The sequence below is a fragment of the Zea mays genome, chromosome 7, assembly GCF_902167145.1.
Source record: "Zea mays cultivar B73 chromosome 7, Zm-B73-REFERENCE-NAM-5.0, whole genome shotgun sequence".
NCBI lineage: Eukaryota > Viridiplantae > Streptophyta > Magnoliopsida > Poales > Poaceae > Zea > Zea mays.
The window spans coordinates 28,563,283-28,582,456 of record NC_050102.1 but is presented as its reverse complement, the minus strand read 5'-3'; the positions used below and the strand labels follow the sequence as shown (position 1 = coordinate 28,582,456).

General features: G+C 44.4%; 1 protein-coding gene across 1 annotated transcript; it reads right to left on the bottom strand.

Moving 5' to 3' along the window:
• Nucleotides 1-333: 333 nt before the first annotated feature.
• On the bottom strand, nt 334-2,176 carry LOC100382515 (uncharacterized). The gene is made up of 4 exons (NM_001175252.2): nt 1,728-2,176; nt 1,576-1,628; nt 846-1,025; nt 334-729 (listed from the first exon to the last, which is right to left on the bottom strand). Exons 1-4 carry the CDS (start codon nt 2,139-2,141, stop codon nt 501-503), a joined length of 876 nt encoding a protein of 291 aa, NP_001168723.2. The 5' UTR covers nt 2,142-2,176; the 3' UTR covers nt 334-500.
• Nucleotides 2,177-19,174: the final 16,998 nt, after the last annotated feature.

The window sequence follows — 19,174 nt, the reverse complement described above, 5'->3', positions numbered from 1 at the left end:
TGTTAGCTTATGTTTAATGATGGTCGCCACAGAAAAATGTGTAATTTTCTCTTCTCTACGTATGAAGCGTGTTATGCACGATGTGTATGCTTTCGGGACGACACTCTAATTGCCGCTTGTAGTCTTGTAGTGTTTGATGGTTATAAACTGTTGTCGCATTATGCAATATATGATCTGAACATGATCGCTAGATTTGTAGGTTTGTTGCCTTTTACAACAAAGCTTCAAATTATTGTGCCATATGCTATCTGTATGTGCTTACGAGTGCTTGTGTAATGTCGCAAAATACAGCTGATACTGTACACTTGCCGGTGGCAGACTCTGAAACGGAACTTGTCAACTGTAACTTCTCAATTTTCATTTTGTGTTTGGTGGGAAGATAGGCAACTGTCTCTCCTCTATTGTCCAAAAAGACATGCATGATGCCGCGAATATGGACAAGAAACAGTACAAATTAGCTGGTGACACACACACACATATTCAACAAAACCGTGCCGGCGTCATTGATCATCGTGAACCGGCAGCTCCTTTACCATGACAACTCGCCTCCTCCTCCCCACCCAGGAGACCCAGTCTGGATCCCTTGACACGACCCTGTACCCTGCCTTGGAGTAGAGGCCTCGAGCGCCGTCGTCATCCTCGTACGCCCTCAGAACCATGAACACGTGCCTCCATTGGAGCCCCAGTGCCTCGCAGGCCTTCAGCAGTGCGGTCCCTACCTTCCTCCTCCTGCACAAGCGTGCACGAAGCACACGCATCTAGCGTCAAGAACTGATTTCCTGAGTGTTATGGTCTTGGACCCATTGGGCAAGTAGAGCTGCGAGAAAACACGTGTTAGAGGTCACCTGAATGGTGGCAAGACTGCAATTCCTGACACGTAGAGGTATTCATCCGCGCCTCGAAGGTGCTTTAGGATGCCGTCTTCGTCCTGCACCGTGCAATCCACAACCCCGACGATCTTCTCATATGGTGCCTTTGACGGCTGGTCGGCTGCCTCAGCTTCTTCAGCCACCAAACAAGCGTATCTAAGGAGAACAGAGTTCAGTTGGTGTAGGCGGCATTGTTAGCGAACTAAATAAGGTTCAGGCATCGACTAGTCCTAACGCGTGGATTTAACGAAGCCTGCAGGCCAACACATGTCAATTGCAATTTTAGCAGAAGGGTCATGAGGCACAACGTAATAACTTGCCAGTAAATCAGATGCCTGGGATTATTTCGATACTAAATGGCAAATGTCAATTGATTTAAATTACTGTCTTTGACAAACATAACACTACCGAACTAAGATTGATGATATACTGGTACAAAAAAAAACCCAAAAACATAGATGTTTGCCGCCTTCGGAGCACAGATTGAGAGCAACAAGAATGCATTTCAGGTGTAAAATATATGATCAGAGAACATGTAAATTTGAACATTACATTAACTTGTTCATTCGAATAAGAACTCCTACCAAAAACACCACCACGTTGCTCTAGACAAATTAAACTTTCTAATCAAAATCCAGTACAAGTACTATTTGGCATTGCTACCAGCGTTATGAAGTAGCACAGCAATCAAGAGCATTGATCGCACCTGTCAGGCGGCGAGTTCCTCACTCTGTAGATGAGCGCCGACAGCACCTCGGCCTAATCTTGACGCAAGCAACAAACGCCGCCAGTACAAGCACCGTGAGGACGGACGAACAGATCCAATTGAAGCGCAAGCAAGCTCAGACACGTGCTCACTTTGAAGAAGTCGAAGAAGAAGTCGTTGAAGAGCGCGACGGGGACGTGGAAGGCCTCGGCCTGGACCTGCGCCACCCGCCGCATCTCCTCCCCAACCCGTGCCATCCGCCGCACGCCCCACCCGGCCTCCCGCGCCAGGTACTCGTCTTCCTCCTTCGCGACGCCTGCCGCACCGACCCCCGCCTCCGTGGCCCGCAAGCAGGGCACCCGCCCCTCCGCCGGCCTTCTCCTTGCCGCAAGAAGCCCCCTCTTGGGGCGGCCTCCATGGACGCCGCCGCTCCTGGGCCTGGAAGGAGCAGGACTGGGTCTGGCTGTGGCTGCGACCACGCGGCAGGTGGGGCGCCGCTTGCACTGAGAGGGGCGCGAGAGCGGATGGGGGAGAAAGGGCGGCGGCGACGCGCGGAGGACGGCCATGGATTCGGATTTCGGAGTCGGGACGGGGGCTAGCCAGCGTGTGGACCGTTTCGTTCCGCTTCGGCTTCGGGGAGCATTGCCCATTGGGCCTGGGCCTGGGCCTGGGCCTGGGAATCCTTCATCTTTGAGAATTGGCGAATGACAATATTTCGGATTTTCAAATTCAATTTCTTAAGCTAGTTTGCCAACCACAATTTTTTCAATAAATTTTTATTTTTCTAAAGAAAATTAGTCTATTTTTCTTTGGTAATATAGAAATCACTTGGAAAAATATGATTGTTCCGGTTGAAATTTTGGGATGGCAACATTAATGATCGATTAACCCCGCAATCTATAGGCTATCGACAACAAGAAAAACATTTTCCGATAGGCATTTAGCTATTTGCATACCACCTATGATTGGCTTGTGCTAGTTGCCGGAAGTCATTGCTCTAAAAAATATGACACATAGAGAGGTAAGTGAGTTTGTGATTGAGCATATTATTCATGGATTCAACATTCTCTAGACTCTGACCACCGATCAAAACTTCTTCATGTCAAAAGAGGTACGCGAGTTTGCTGAATTATATAAAATTAAATTGCTCAATTCTTATCCATATTACACTCAGTCCAATGGTCAAGCCGAGTCAAGTAATAGGACATTGATCGGCCTTATTAAAAAGAAGATAGTCGACCATCCCAGACGCTGGCACTAGGTGTTGTCTCAGGCTTTGTGGGCTTATAGAATATCTAAGCACTGTGCTACTAAAGTCTTTCCTTTTGAGCTTGTATATGGACATGAAGCAGTTTTTGAAAGTCGCCTAGAGGGGGGTGAATAGGCGGAATCTGAAATTTACAAACTTTAAGCACAACTACAAGCCGGGGTTAGCGTTAGAATAAAATCCGAGTCCGTGAGAGAGGGCGAAAAACAAATCAAAGGCAAATGAAGCGGATGACACGGTGATTTGTTTTACCGAGGTTCGGTTCTTGCAAACCTACTCCCCGTTGAGGTGGTCACAAAGACCGGGTCTCTTTCAACCCTTTCCCTCTCTCAAACGGTCACCTAGACCGAGTGAGCTTTTCTCCTTAATCAAACCGGGTCACTTAGACCCCCACAAGGACCACCACAACTTGGTGTCTCTTGCTTTGATTACAAGTGTCTTGAGAACAAGAAAGAGGAAGAAGAAAAGCGATCCAAGCGACAAGAACTCGAATGAACACGAAAATCTCTCTCTCACAAGTCACTAATTGTTTGGAGTAGTTTTGGACTTTGGAGAGGATTTGATCTCTTGTTTGTGTCTTGGAGTGAAGTCTAGAGCTCTTGTATTGAATGCAATATGCTGGAAACTTGGATGCCTTGAATAGTGGTGGTTGGTGGTATTTATAGCCCCAACCACCAAAACAGCCATTGGGGAGGGTTGTTGTTCGATGGGCGCACTGGACAGTCCGGTGCGCCAGCCACGTCACCCAACCGTTAGGGTTCTGACAGTTTTGACCGTTGGAGCTCTGTCTTCATGGGGCACCGGACAGTCCGGTGCCGCACTGGACAAGCACTGTTCACTGTCCGGTGTGCCTTCTGGCGCTGCTCTGACTCTGCACGAACTGTCCGTGCACTGTTCACGCTCAATGTTCAATTTTGCAGACGACCGTTGGTGTAGTAGCCGTTGCTCCACTTGGTGCACCAGACAGTCCGGTGAACTATAGCGGAGCAGCTCTCTAGAAACCCGAAGCTGAAGAGTTGGAGTCGATTGACCCCGGTGCACCGGACACTGTCCGGTGGCACACCGGACAGTCCGGTGCGCCTGACTAGAGCACATTTCGGTTTTCTTTTGCTCTTTTCTTTTGAACCCTAACTTGTTCTTTTTATTGGTTTGTGTTGAACCTTTGGCACCTGTAGAACATATAATCTAGAGCAAACTAGTTAGTCCTGTAGGAAACGGGTGACGCCTAAGAGGGGGTGAATTAGGACTTCTAAAACTTTTACTAAACTAGGCCACAATTAAATCCCTAGAGCAAAACCTATGCAAATAATCAAAACTAGAATGTGCAAACTAGGTTTTGTCTAAGTGTTGCTATCTCTACCGCAAAGGCTAAGTTTCAATCTACACTAAATAAGTATGACTACACGATTGAAACTTAAATGCTTAATATAAATGCGGAATGTAAAGAGCTAAGTAGAGAAGCAAACTCTCGTGGAAGACGCCGGTATTTTTACCGAGGTATCCGGAACCACGCAAGGTTCCGACTAATCCTCGTTGGTGCCCCTACGCAAAGGGAAGCCCACGCGAGGGCCAAGCACCACGGTCGAGTAACTCCGTAGAGAGCCACGGGCCTTCTCCACGCGCAAGTGGTGCTCCGCTTCCGGCTCCTCTCGGACGCTCCCCGCCGTCTCCACTATCGAGCTTCCGGCCGAAACGCCGCGGGCCTCGTTCCCTCCGGTACACGGTGGCGGCCGTGACACAAACGCGGTTGTCACGGTCTCGCAAGACTCTCGCCCCACTCGGTACAATTACAACGACTCACACAAGAGCCGAGGGGTTGTGTGGTTTTACAAAACTCACTCAACTAACTAGGGTTCACCTAGAGCAAGCGCTAAAGCGGTCTAACTAACCTAAGCACTTCACAAAGCACCTACGCTAATCACCGAGTGATTCTATTAAGCACTTGGGTGTTTGAGCACTTGGAAATATGCACTATGTGTCTTGGTATGTTGCTTGGGCTCTCACACTTGAGAATGGCCGGTTGGGGTGGTATTTATAGCCTCCACACCCCCAACTAGCCGTTGGACAGAAAACAGCAGCTTTCTGTCGTCGGGTGCACCGGACAGTCCGGTGCACCACCGGACATCTACTGTGCAGTGTCTGGTGCACGCCACGTCAGCCGACCGTTGGCGCCTATAGCAGTCGACCGTTGGATCCGACCGTTGCCGTCTGCCCGTGGCACACCGGACAGTCCGGTGCACATCGGACAGTCCGGTGCTACAGCCAGAGAGCGCCTGTCTGCGGCCTCTCTGCGTAGACTGTCCGGTGCCTCACCGGACAGTCCGGTGCACACCGGATATCAATGTCCGGTGCGCCACCAGGCGCTGGCTGACAGCCCGTTTCTTGGATTCCTTTGCTGATTTCTTCGGGCTTCTCTTGTTCTTGAGTATTGGACTCCTATGTATCTTTTTATGTCTTCTTTTGAGGTGTTGCATCCTCATTGCCTTGGTCCAATTCTCTTCGCACCCTGTGAACTATAATTATAAACACTAGCAAACATATTAGTCCACAGATTGTGTTAATCATCAAACACCAAAACTCAATTAGCCAAATGGCCCGGGGTCCATTTTCCTTACAATCTTCCCCTTTTTGGTGATTGATGACAGCACAATCAAAGCAAGCAAATAATTCAAGTATTTGAATTAAAATATGCAATCTACTTGCTAAGATGCATGATTGACCCCACATGTGATATTATGGACTTAAGCCTCCCCTTAACTCCATAATCCACTTACTTCCTATTTTTGGACCAAAAAACCAAAACCACTTGAAAAGCCATTTGTAGATATAAAATTTTAAATTTGGTGGTGTTTGGTGTTTGATATAGTTTTCATTGCTTTGGTCCCTAAACTTCTCCCCCTTTGGCATCAACCACCGAAAAGGAAGACATTAAAAGCATGTAGGAAGTAAATAAAAGCTTGCCCTCAACAAGAATTGTATCAAATGATATCACAAGAAGGATATTAAATTAAACCATATGAATGATATCAGTTGAAAGGAACTTCCCCTAAATAAGTGTTCTCTTTAGAAAGAAGTTTCTCCCCCTTTTTAGAGATGAAGAAATACTCCCCCTGACAGAGATCCTCTACTTAGGAAAAAGCATGTGAAAATTAGAGGTGCAAGACATGATTTGAAAAGACTAACTTCCCTTATGCATAGGTAACAGAATATGAGTTAACTACTTATGCATTTTTGCAACATGGAAGCATATGATATGAAATATAGTCTAATCAAATTTAGGAGAAGACAGGTAAATGATACTGAATGAAGTCTCAAAAGATACCAATTGAAAGTCAATGGTGAGCTTGAGAGACATGAGAGTTCTTGGAGATTTTGCAGTGGAAGATTGTTGTCTTTCTCCGGGGACCTTATTTTCCTTACAATGAGACTATCACAAGAAATAGACTTGAAAAGGTGTTAGTCTCAAAGTGTTAGATTATAGAGTAACCTCCCCCTAAAGGTGTGCATACAAGTTTTGAATACTTGTAGGAGACATGCACTTTGATTTGATATCAAGAGGGGCAAATTATCTATAATCCTAACTTTGGCACATATAAGTCAAATAATACAACTTGTAGAAATCAAAATTTTCAATTGATGCATCATTTACTATGGAGTGATATAGAAGCTATGTGTCGTGCTTAAATAAACATTTTAAGCCATGTAGGTTTGCTTAAGTATACGAATTAAAAGCAAGCAATCCTACCATATGATTTACCTAGTATGCATAATTTTAAACAAAGTAAGTAACAAATGTAATAGTAGGCAAGTAAAGGTAAGCTAGATAAAAAGGTAATAGATACACATATCTAAAAACAAGAAATACAACAAAACTAGTTACCTTAGTCATGGGTGGGAAATTTGGGTCCAAAGTTTTCACTAACCCACTTGGCAATAAACTTGATCCAATATGATGTATCCCATGATATACATCCCAACTTTGCCAAGTCTCCAAATTTCCCGATGACCTTCGGTCCACTCACTTCCCTTTCGGGATCCAAACCTTCTTGGTGCTCTTCATGGTTGAAATTATTTCCTTTGGCACCCAGATGCGTTTAGCCCCCTTTCCTTTGTTGGCTTGCTTGTTGGCCTTGATTGCTATCACCTTTCCATTCTTCTTCTTTTTGATTAAGTATGGTGTAGCAGTCTTTTTATCCACCTTTTTGATGTAGGTGTTGGAGATTTTGCTTGATGGCTTTTGCTTGAGCTTTTGCCTTTGTTTATCCCCGGTCATCGCCTTGCATTGGAAAGACTTGTGGCCTTCCTTGTGGCATAGCCTACAAATCACAGTTTCTCCCTCCATAGGCTTGTTCACTCCCGCAGTGGTGTTATCCTGTGGAGGTTGGATTTGTTTGGCTTTGCCTTTCTTGTCATACAAAGCCTTGCCAAGGCGAGCCAGTTCTTGCTTTAATTGTTCATTTTCCTTTGCAACCTCATCCGAACATGTCTCTACAACAATATTCTCAACAACGACTTGGTTGCAGGGGTTAGAATCATCAATTAAATCAAAACAGGAAGTAGAAGCATCTTTCTTAATTATTTCAGGTATTTCAACTAAAGATGCTGCTGGGGTGCTACCAATGTTTTCTAGCTTAGTAGTTAGCTCATTATTGTGAATGCTAAGAATTTCCATTTTCTCTAGCAAATTTTCAATAGCTTCTTGGGAGCTAGCTAGCTTAGCTTTCAGTTTTTCATTCTTTTTAATAAGGCTATCATCGGTAGCAGTGGATGGAGCACTAGATTCTAATAGCTCAATTTTAGTTGATAGCTCACTATTTAAGTTTGCAAAAGTTTCAAATTTTTCTAGCAAACCTTTGTTCATTTTGAGAGCTAACCAACTTATTTTTCAAAGTTTTAAGTTGAGCTTTTTGCTTAGTGCAAACATCCTGGAAAAATTCTACAGCTTCCGCAAGCTCATCTACAGAGGGCTTTCCCTCACCTTCATCATCACTACTACTTTCATCACTAGAGGATGGAATGCTTTTGTTACCTCTTGCCATAAGGCATTTGTGTGATGATCGTGATGAGCGTGATGAGGACCGGTGGCTGCGCGTCCTTGGAGGTTCATCTTCACTTGAAGAATCATCCCAAGTTCTAACACTTGTTAGCGCCTTGCCTTTGCTCCTCTCCTTTTTGGGTTTGGCCATGTTTGGACAGTTGTCCCTGAAGTGGCCCTTCTCCCCACATGCGAAGCATCCTCTCTTCCTTTGTTTTTTCCTGTCAATGTTAAAGAGAAGATCCTCGACCTGCAGGGGCACACCCATTAGATTAATCTTGCGGATCATCCTCATTACCTTTCCGACGCGTCGGATTGTTTCTTCGTCCTTGGAGGATGATGTGCATGGTTGATTATCTTCATCATCATCACTTTCTTCTTCTTCTTCCTCTTCTTCGCTTGAGGAACTTGGAGTGGGAGCCTTCTTTTTGCCCTTCCTTTCATCACATGCAAAAGCATATGGTCTTGAGGAAGTTGGCTCCTCTCCCCGACTCATTTTACGCGACATCTCAAAGGCCGCGATTTTCCCAATCACAATGGTCGGGGTCATGTTGCTCAAGTCCTCCATGTTGTGAAGGATGGTGATGATGCTCCCATATCTTTGTTGTGGTAGCAGGGAGATAATCTTCCTCACAATGTCCGCATCACCTAGCTTATTAATGCCAATAGAATTGAGCTCATTGATAATTAGATTCAATCGAGAATACATGTCTCTAACAATCTCATCATCTTTCATAGCAAAAGAATTATACTCATTTAAGACTAGGCAATGTTTTTGCTCACGGACATTGGATGTGCCGTCATGGAGCTCATGCAATTTTAGCCAAATCTCATTAGCAGTTTTCAAGGTAAATACTTGATTAAAAATATCCATGCTAAGAGATTCATACAAGCAATTTTTGGCTCTAGCATTTAAATGAATTTCTTTTTCCTCACTCGTGGTGGGTTTCTCGGGATTCTTGAGGGGTTTCATCCCGTCACGAGTGACTCTCCAAACACCTAGATCAACGGCCTCTAGGTAACAAGCCATTCTAGCACTATAATATGGGAAGTTAGTGATGTCGAAGTGTGGTGGCCTATGGGTATCCATCCCTTCCTCTAAAAAGCGTCGGCTCTTTTAGCGGTGAAGCTAAAGCGTTTCAAATGAGCCAAACCAGCTCTGATACCACTTGTAGGAAACGGGTGACGCCTAAGAGGGGGGGTGAATTAGGACTTCTAAAACTTTTACTAAACTAGGCCACAATTAAATCCCTAGAGCAAAACCTATGCAAATAATCAAAACTAGAATGTGCAAACTAGGTTTTGTCTAAGTGTTGCTATCTCTATCGCAAAGGCTAAGTTTCAATCTACACTAAATAAGTATGACTACACGATTGAAACTTAAATGCTTAATATAAATGCGGAATGTAAAGAGCTAAGTAGAGAAGCAAACTCTCGTGGAAGACGCCGGTATTTTTACCGAGGTATCCGGAACCACGCAAGGTTCCGACTAATCCTCGTTGGTGCCCCTACGCAAAGGGAAGCCCACGCGAGGGCCAAGCACCACGGTCGAGTAACTCCGTAGAGAGCCACGGGCCTTCTCCACGCGCAAGTGGTGCTCCGCTTCCGGCTCCTCTCGGACGCTCCCCGCCGTCTCCACTATCGAGCTTCCGGCCGAAACGCCGCGGGCCTCGTTCCCTCCGGTACACGGTGGCGGCCGTGACACAAACGTGGTTGTCACGGTCTCGCAAGACTCTCGCCCCACTCGGTACAATTACAACGACTCACACAAGAGCCGAGGGGTTGTGTGGTTTTACAAAACTCACTCAACTAACTAGGGTTCACCTAGAGCAAGCGCTAAAGCGGTCTAACTAACCTAAGCACTTCGCAAAGCACCTACGCTAATCACCGAGTGATTCTATTAAGCACTTGGGTGTTTGAGCACTTGGAAATATGCACTATGTGTCTTGGTATGTTGCTTGGGCTCTCACACTTGAGAATGGCCGGTTGGGGTGGTATTTATAGCCTCCACACCCCCAACTAGCCGTTGGAAAGAAAGCAGCAGCTTTCTGTCGTCGGGTGCACCGGACAGTCCGGTGCACCACCGGACATCTACTGTGCAGTGTCCGGTGCACGCCACGTCAGCCGATCGTTGGCGCCTGTAGCAGTCGACCGTTGGATCCGACCGTTGCCGTCTGCCCGTGGCACACCGGACAGTCCGGTGCACACCGGACAGTCCGGTGCTACAGCCAGAGAGCGCCTGTCTGCGGCCTCTCTGCGCAGACTGTCTGGTGCCTCACCGGACAGTCCGGTGCACACCGGACATCAATGTCCGGTGCGCCACCAGGCGCTGGCTGACAGCCCGTTTCTTGGATTCCTTTGCTGATTTCTTCGGGCTTCTCTTGTTCTTGAGTATTGGACTCCTATGCATCTTTTTATGTCTTCTTTTGAGGTGTTGCATCCTCATTGCCTTGGTCCAATTCTCTTTGCACCCTGTGAACTATAATTATAAACACTAGCAAACATATTAGTCCACAGATTGTGTTAATCATCAAACACCAAAACTCAATTAGCCAAATGGCCCGGGGTCCATTTTCCTTACAAGTCCAATTTGTGTTGGGCAATCAACCACCAAAATTATATTTATAAAAGGTTTGACCCTATTTTCCTTTCAATCTCCCTCTTTTTGGTGATTGATGCCAACGCAAACCAAAGCAAATATATAAGTGCGGAATTGAACTAGTTTGCATAAGGTAAGTGCATATGTTGCTTGGAGTTAAACCAATATCTTATTTCTACTAGATATGCATGGTTGCTTTCTTTTTATTTAACATTTTGGACCACACTTGCACCACAGTTTTGTTTTTGCAAATTCTTTTGGAAAAATCTTTTCAAAGACTTTTTGCAAATAGTCAAAGGCATATGAGTAAGATTGCAAGAAGCATTTTCAAGATTTGAAATTTTCTCCCTATTTCAAATGCTTTTCCTTTGACTAAACAAAACTCCCCCTGAATGAAATTCTCCTCTTAGCTTTTAAGAGGGTTTTATCAATATGAAAAATCTTTGAAACCATATATCAATTTGAGATATAGATACCAATTGAGATATAATTTCTAGAGGAATATTTTATTTCGAAAACTTTATTTCAAAAAATTTGAAATTGGTGGTGGTGCGGTCCTTTTGCTTTTGGGCTAATATTTTCTCCCCCTTTGGCATTAATCGCCAAAAACGGAGTCTGTTGTGAGCCCTTTGAAATTCTCTCCCCCTTTGGTAAACAATATAAGAGTGAAAGATTATACCAATGTGGAGAGCAATGTGAAGTAACGACGAAGGGTAAATGATACCGATAGAATGGATGGAAGCCTTTTCTTCGTCGAGTACTCCATTTCCCTTTCAATCTAAGACTTATCATAAGAACACACTTGAAAATACATTAGTCATAGCAAAAGAAAGAGATATGATCGAAGGTATATAAATGAGCAATGTGTGCAATGTTTCAATCAAAATTCCTAGAATCAAGAATATTTAGCTCATTCCTAAGTTTGGTAAAGGTTTTCTCATCTAATGGCTTGGTAAAGATATCAGCTAATTGTTCTTTGGTGTTAATATAGGCTATTTCGATATCCCCCCCTTGTTGGTGATCCCTCAAAAAGTGATGCCGAATGTCTATGTGCTTAGTACGGCTGTGGTCAACGGGATTATCCGCTATGCGGATTGCACTCTCATTGTCACATAGGAGAGGGACTTTGCTCAATTTGTAGCCATAGTCCCTGAGGGTTTGCCTCATCCAAAGTAATTGCGCACAACAATGGCATGCGGCAATATACTCAGCTTCGGCGGTAGAAAGAGCTACTGAGTTTTGTTTCTTTGAAGCCCAAGACACCAGGGATCTTCCTAGAAACTGACAAGTCCCTGATGTGCTCTTCCTATCAATCTTGCACCCTGCCCAATCAGCATCAGAATATCCTATCAAATCAAAGGTTGATCCCTTGGGGGTACCAAAGCCCAAACTTAGGAGTGTAAACTAAATATCTCATGATTCTTTTCACGGCCATAAGGTGAACTTCCTTAGGATCGACTTGGAACCTTGCACACATGCATACGAAAAGCATAATATCCAGTCGAGATGCACATAAATAGAGTAAAGATCCTATCATCAACCAATATACCTTTTGATCTACGGATTTACCTCCCGTGTCGAGGTCGAGATGCCCATTGGTTCCCATGGCTGTCTTGATGGGCTTGGCATCCTTCATTCCAAACTTGTTAAGAATGTCTTGAGTGTATTTTGTTTGGCTGATGAAGGTGCCCTCTTGTTGTTGCTTGACTTGAAATCCTAGGAAATACTTCAACTCCCCCATCATAGACATCTCGAATTTTTGAATCATGATCCTACTAAACTCTTCACAAGTAGATTTGTTAGTAGACCCAAATATGATATCATCAACACAAATTTGGCATACAAACAAATCTTTTGCAATAGTTTTAGTAAAGAGAGTAGGATCGGCTTTTCCGACTTTGAAGCCATTAGTGATAAGGAAATCTCTTAGGCATTCATACCATGCTCTTGGGGCTTGCTTGAGCCCATAAAGCGCCTTTGAGAGCTTGTAGACATGGTTAGGGTACTCATTATCTTCAAAGCTGGGAGGTTGCTCAACATAGACCTCTTCCTTGATTGGTCCATTGAAGAAGGCACTTTTCACGTCCATTTGATAGAGCTTAAAGCCATGGTAAGTAGCATAGGCAAGTAATATATGAATTGATTCAAGCCTAGCTACGGGTGCATAAGTTTCACCAAAGTCCAAACCTTTGACTTGTGAATAACCTTTGGTGACAAGTCGGGCTTTGTTCCTTATCACCACACCATGCTCATCTTGCTTGTTGCGGAATACCCACTTGGTACCTACAACATTTTGGTTAGGACGTGGAACTAAATGCCATACCTCATTCCTCGTAAAGTTGTTGAGCTCCTCTTGCATTGCCAGCACCCAATCTGAATCTCTTAGTGCATCCTCAATCCTGTAAGGCTCAATAGAGGAAACAAAAGAGTAATGTTCACAAAAATGTGTGACTCGAGATCGAGTGGTTACCCCCTTATGAATATCGTCGAGGATGGTGTTCACGGGGTGATCTCTTTGAATCGCTTGGTGGACTCTTGGGTGTGGCGGTCTTTGACCCTGTACTTCTTGTTCATCTTCCTTGTCTTCATTTTCTTTATCTCCCCCTTGATCATTGTCCTCCTCTTGAGGTGGCTCATCCTCTTGATCTTCATCTTCATTGTCTTGAGCCTGATCCTCATTTTAGGTTGGTGGAGAAGCTTGGTTGGAAGATGATGGTTGATTCTGTGCTTGTGGAGGCTCTTCGGATTCCTTAGGGCACACATCCCTAATGGACATGTTCCTTAGCGCGACGCATGGAGCCTCTTCATCATCTAGTTCATCAAGATCAACTTGCTCCACTTGTGAGCCATTAGTCTCATCAAACACAATGTCACAAGAAACCTCAACTAATCCAATGGATTTGTTGAAGACTTTGTATGCCCTTGTGTTTGAGTCATAGCCAAGTAAAAAGCCTTCTATAGCCTTAGGAGCAAATTTAGATTTTCTACATCTTTTAACAAGAATAAAACATTTGCTACCAAAGACTCTAAAATATGAAACATTGGGCTTTTTACCGGTTAGGAGTTCATATGATGTCTTCTTGAGAGCAACTCCAATAGTTCTCTAAATAACTCTCTAAATCTTAAATTTAAGAAGTGAACAGAAAAATGCTTCTCCAATGGTTCTCTAAATAGACTTGCTAAATTTACTTAGTTGCTATTCAACTCTATTTACTCTCCACATTTAGCAACTTGGTAGGAACTCCCTAAATACAGTTGACGTCAATTTCTTCACACTAGCGTGATTATTTTTACCTCTCCCATACAGTGAGATAGCCAGTTATAACACACTTTTTTTTCATTTTCTAGCATAATGAGGTAGCTAGGTCAAACACGTATGACGCAAGTTTCTCCTTCACCGTCGAACCTAACTTTCTCATAGGTTGCGTCACCGGACCACCACTCATCCATAATTCATATCGACCGACCTTTTTTCTTCCGCCCTCATATCCTCTGCTCTCAACCTTATTATCAGGCAGATCTCATAGGGACAAGGCCGCTAAAGCTAGATTCAAAATCGAACTACTTCCTAAATATGAGCAACTATTGGAGACTAAGTTATTTTTTACTTCCAATAGCTATTTAGCAACTTGCTAAACATGATTTTAGCAAGCTATTTTTTAGAGAACTACTGGAGTTGCTCTGAGGATTCGGTGAAGGTAGAGCCGGTTGATGGAGTAGCAGGCGGTGTTAATCATCTCAGCCCAAAATCGGTCTGGAGTCTTGTACTCATCAAACATGGTCCTCGCCATGTCTAATAGAGTTCTATTCTTCCTCTCCACTACACCATTTTGCTGAGGTGTGTAGGGAGAAGAGAACTCATGCTTGATGCCCTCCTCCTCAAGGAAGCCCTCAATTTGTGAATTCTTGAACTCCGTCCCGTTGTCGCTTCTTATTTTCTTGATCCTTAATCCGAACTCATTTTGAGCCCGTCTCAAGAATCCCTTTAAGGTCTCTTGGGTTTGTGATTTATCCTGCAAAAAGAACACCCAAGTGAAGCGAGAATAATCATCCACAATTACAAGACAGTACTTACTCCCGCTGATGCTTATGTAAGCTATCGGGCCGAATAGGTCCATGTGAAGTAGCTCGAGTGGCCTATCCGTTGTCATGATGTTTTTGTGTGGATGGTGGGTGCCAACTTGCTTTCCTGATTGGCATGCGCTACAAACCCGTCTTTCTCAAAATGAACATTTGTTAGTCCCAAAATGTGTTCACCCTTTAGAAGCTTGTGAAGATTCTTCATCCCAACATGGGCTAGTCGGCGATGCCAGAGCCAACCCATATTATTCTTAGCAATTAAGCAAGTGTCGAGTTTAGCTCTATTGAAATCAACTAAGTATAGCTGACCCTCTAACACTCCCTTAAATGCTACTGAATTATCACTTCTTCTAAAGACAGTAACACCTACATCTGTAAATAGACAATTGTAGCCCATATTGCATAATTGAGAAACTGAAAGAAAATTGTAATCTAAAGAATCTACAAGAAAAACATTGGAAATAGAATGGTCAAGTGATATTGCAATTTTACCAAGTCCTTTGACCAAACCTTGATTTCCATCCCCGAATGTGATAGTTCTTTAGGGATCTTGGTTTTTCTCATAGGAGGGGAACATCCTTTTCTCCTCAGTCATATGGTTTATGCACCAGCTATCAATTATCCAGCTTGAGCCCCGGATGCATAAACCTGCAAAACAGTTTTAGGCCTTATTCTTAGGTACCCAAACAATCTTGGGTTCTTTCACGTTAGAAAAAAGCACCTTGGGTACCCAAACACAAGTCTTTGAGCCCTTGTGTTTGGCCCCAACATTTTTGGCAACTACTTTGCCTGATTTGTTAGTGAGCACATAAGAAGCATCAAAAGTCTTAAATGAAACATTAGGTTCATTTGATGCAGTAGGAGGTTTCTTTTTAGGCAATTTAACATGGGTTGATTGCCTAAAACTAGATGCCTCATTCTTGTATATAAAAGCATGATGGGAAACAGAATGAGACTTCCTAGCATGGATTCTCCTAATTTTGTGCTCAGGATAACCAGCAGGATATAAAATATAGCCCTCGTTATCATGAACCATGGGAGCCTTGCCCTTAACAAAGTTAGACAATTTTTAGGGGCATTAAGCTTGACACTGTCTCCCTGTTGGAAGCCAATGCCATCCTTAATGCCAGGGCGTCTCCCACTATAGAGCATGCTACGAGCAAATTTAAAATTTTCATTCTCTATCTCATGCTCATTTATTTTAGCAGTTAGTTGAGCTATGTGATCATTTTGTTGTTTAATTAAAGCAAGGTGATCATGAATAGCATCAACATTAATATCTTTACATCTAGTACAAATAGAGACATGATCAACACTAGATGTAGAGGGTTTGCAAGCATTTAAATCATCAATCTTAGCATGTAATATAACATTCTCATTTCTAAGATTGGAAATAGAATCATTGCAAACATTTAAATCTTTAGCCTTAGTAATTAATTTATCATTCTCAATTTTAAGGCTAGAAAGTGATGCATTCAATTTATCAATCATAGCAATTAAACTATCATTTTCATTTCTAAGACTGACAATTGAATCATTGCAAACATTTGATTTTTCCACCTTAGAAATTAAACTAGCATTCTCATTTCTAAGGTTGGAAATGGTGTCATGACAAATGCTAAGCTCATTAGTCAATTTTTCATATTTTTCTATCTCCTGAGCATAAGCATTCTTTACCTTAACATGCTTTTTATTTTCCTTAATAAGGAATTCCTCTTGGCTATCCAAGAGTTCATCCTTCTCATGAATAACACCTATCAATTCATTTAATTTTTCCTTTTGTTGCATGTTAAGATTGGCAAAAAGACTAAGCAAGTTTTCTTCATCATTACTAGAACTACCCTCATCACTAGATGTAGTATACTTGGGGGTGGTTCTAGCTTTTACCTTCTTTTTCTTGCCATCCTTTGCCATGAAGCATTTGTGGCCGACATTGGGGAAGAGGAGGCCCTTGTTGACGGCGATGTTAGCGGCGTCCTCGTCGGAGGAGGAGTCGATGGAGCTCTCATTGGAGTCCCATTCCCGACACACGTGGGCATCGCCGCCCTTCTTCTTGTAGTATCTCTTCTTCTCCTTCCTCTTTCCCTTCTTATCGTCGCCCCTGTCACTATCACTAGATAATGGACATTTAGTAATGAAATGACCGGGCTTACCACACTTGTAGCACACCCTTTTGGAACGAGGTTTGTAATCCTTCCCCTTCCTTTGCTTGAGGATTTGGCGAAAGCTTTTGATGATAAGCGTCATTTCCTCGTTGTCAAGCTTGGAGGCGTCAATTGGAATCCTACTTGGTGTAGATTCCTTCTTTTCTTCCTCCGTTGCCTTGAATGCGACGGGTTGCACATCGGGTATGGAGGTGCCGCCTTGCTCCAAGTTGATGATTTGTTTGGATCCTTTGATCATCAATTCAAAGCTCACAAACTTTCCTATAACTTCCTCGGGAGACATTAGCTTGTATCTAGGATCACCACGAATTAATTGAACTTGTGTAGGATTATGAAAAATGAGTGATCTTAGAATAACCTTGACCATTTCATGGTCATCCCATTTGGTGCTCCTGAGGTTGCGCATTTGGTTGACCAAGGTTTTGAGCCAGCTGTACATCACTTGTGGCTCCTCTCCTTGATTGAGGACGAACCGACCGAGCTCCCCCTCGATCGTCTCCCGCTTGGTGATCTTTGTCACCTCATCTCCTTCGTGCGCGGTTTTGAGCACGTCCCAAATCTCCTTGGTGCTCTTCAACCCTTGCACTTTATTATACTCCTCTCGACATAGAGAGTCGAGGAGTATAGTAGTGGCTTGGAAGTTGAAGTGCTGGATTTGGGCGACCTCGTCTGAGTCGTAACCTTCATCCCCACGGATGGTACCTGCGCTCCAAATTCAACAATGTCCCAAATACTTGCGTGGAGTGAGGTTAGGTGATGCCTCATTTTATCACTCCACATACAATAGTCTTCACCGTAAAAAACCGGTGGTTTGCCTAATGGGACGGAAAGTAAAGGAGTGCGTTTGGAAATGCGAGGATAGCGTAGGGGAATCTTACTAAACTTCTTGCGCTCATGGCGCTTAGAAGTGATGGACGGTGCGTCGGAGCCGGAGGTGGACGGCGACAAAGAATCGGTCTCGTAGTAGACCACTTTCTTTATTTTCTTCTTCTTGTCGCCACTCCGATGCGACTTGACGCGGGGAGGGGATTCCTCCTTGCCTTTGGCGCCGGACTCCCTTGATGGAGCTTTCCCGTGGCTTGCGGACTTCTTGCCGGTCACGATCTCCCTCTTGGCGTGATCTCTCGACATCACTTCAAGTTGTTAAACTCTAATGAAGCACCGAGCTTTGATACCAATTAAAAGTCGCCTAGAGGGGGGTGAATAGGCGGAATCTGAAATTTACAAACTTTAAGCACAACTACAAGCCGGGGTTAGCGTTAGAATAAAATCCGAGTCCGCGAGAGAGGGTGAAAACCAAATCAAAGGCAAATGAAGCGGATGACACGGTGATTTGTTTTACCGAGGTTCGGTTCTTGCAAACCTACTCATCATTGAGGTGGTCACAAAGACCGGGTCTCTTTCAACCCTTTCCCTCTCTCAAACGGTCACCTAGACCGAGTGAGCTTTTCTCCTTAATCAAACCGAGTCACTTAGACCCCCACAAGGACCACCACAACTTGGTGTCTCTTGCTTTGATTACAAGTGTCTTGAGAACAAGAAAGAGGAAGAAGAAAAGCGACCCAAGCGACAAGAACTCGAATGAACACGAAAATCTCTCTCTCACAAGTCACTAATTGTTTGAAGTAGTTTTGGACTTTGGAGAGGATTTGATCTCTTATTTGTGTCTTGGAGTGAAGTCTAGAGCTCTTGTATTGAATGCAATATGCTGGAAACTTGGATGCCTTGAATAGTGGTGGTTGGGGGTATTTATAGCCCCAACCACCAAAGCAGCCGTTGGGGAGGGCTGCTGTTCGATGGGCACACCGGATAGTCCGGTGCACCACCGGACACTGTCCGGTGCGCTAGCCACGTCACCCAATCGTTAGGGTTCTGACGGTTTCGATCGTTGGAGCTCTGTCTTCATGGGGCACCGGACAGTCCGGTGTCGCACCGGACAGGCACTATTCACTGTCCGGTGTGCCTTCTGGCGCTGCTCTGACTCTGCGCGAATTGTCCGCGCACTGTTCACGCTCACTGTTCACTTTTGCAGATGACCGTTGGCGCAGTAGCCATTGCTCCGGTTGGTGCACTGGACAGTCCGGTGACCCACTGGACAGTCCGGCGAATTATAGCGGAGCGGCTCTCCAGAAACCTGAAGCTGAAGAGTTGGAGTCGATCGACCCTGGTGCACCGGAGTCGATCCCAAGATAAACCCTAGGACCTCTCCTTCCTGACGAGGTCCCTCCCAGGGGCGAGATCCAGGTGTCGTTGGCGAACGCCGCCGCACTGTGTATACGTGGACCGTCCGGTTCGGTGCAAAGAACCCCCCTCCCTGCTTCCACGTCGCGGACCGTTCAGTCCTAGACCGTGGACTGTCCCGCGCCGCCGCAGAGAGCCCACCAAACAGAACAACTCCTCGTGTTTGGAGCCTAGACCGACGCCAACAACGCACAAAAGACTTATGTTGATAT

Bases quoted from the DNA above. Each gene is read 5' to 3' on its own strand.
- LOC100382515 (NM_001175252.2), bottom strand. From the start codon at position 2,141: ATGGCCGTCCTCCGCGCGTCGCCGCCGCCCTTTCTCCCCCATCCGCTC. The intron at 1,629-1,727 runs GTGAGCACGTGT...CGTCAAGATTAG, and splicing joins TCTTCTTCGACTTCTTCAAA to GCCGAGGTGCTGTCGGCGCT. The intron at 1,026-1,575 runs GTGCGATCAATG...TGTTCTCCTTAG, and splicing joins AGGAACTCGCCGCCTGACAG to ATACGCTTGTTTGGTGGCTG.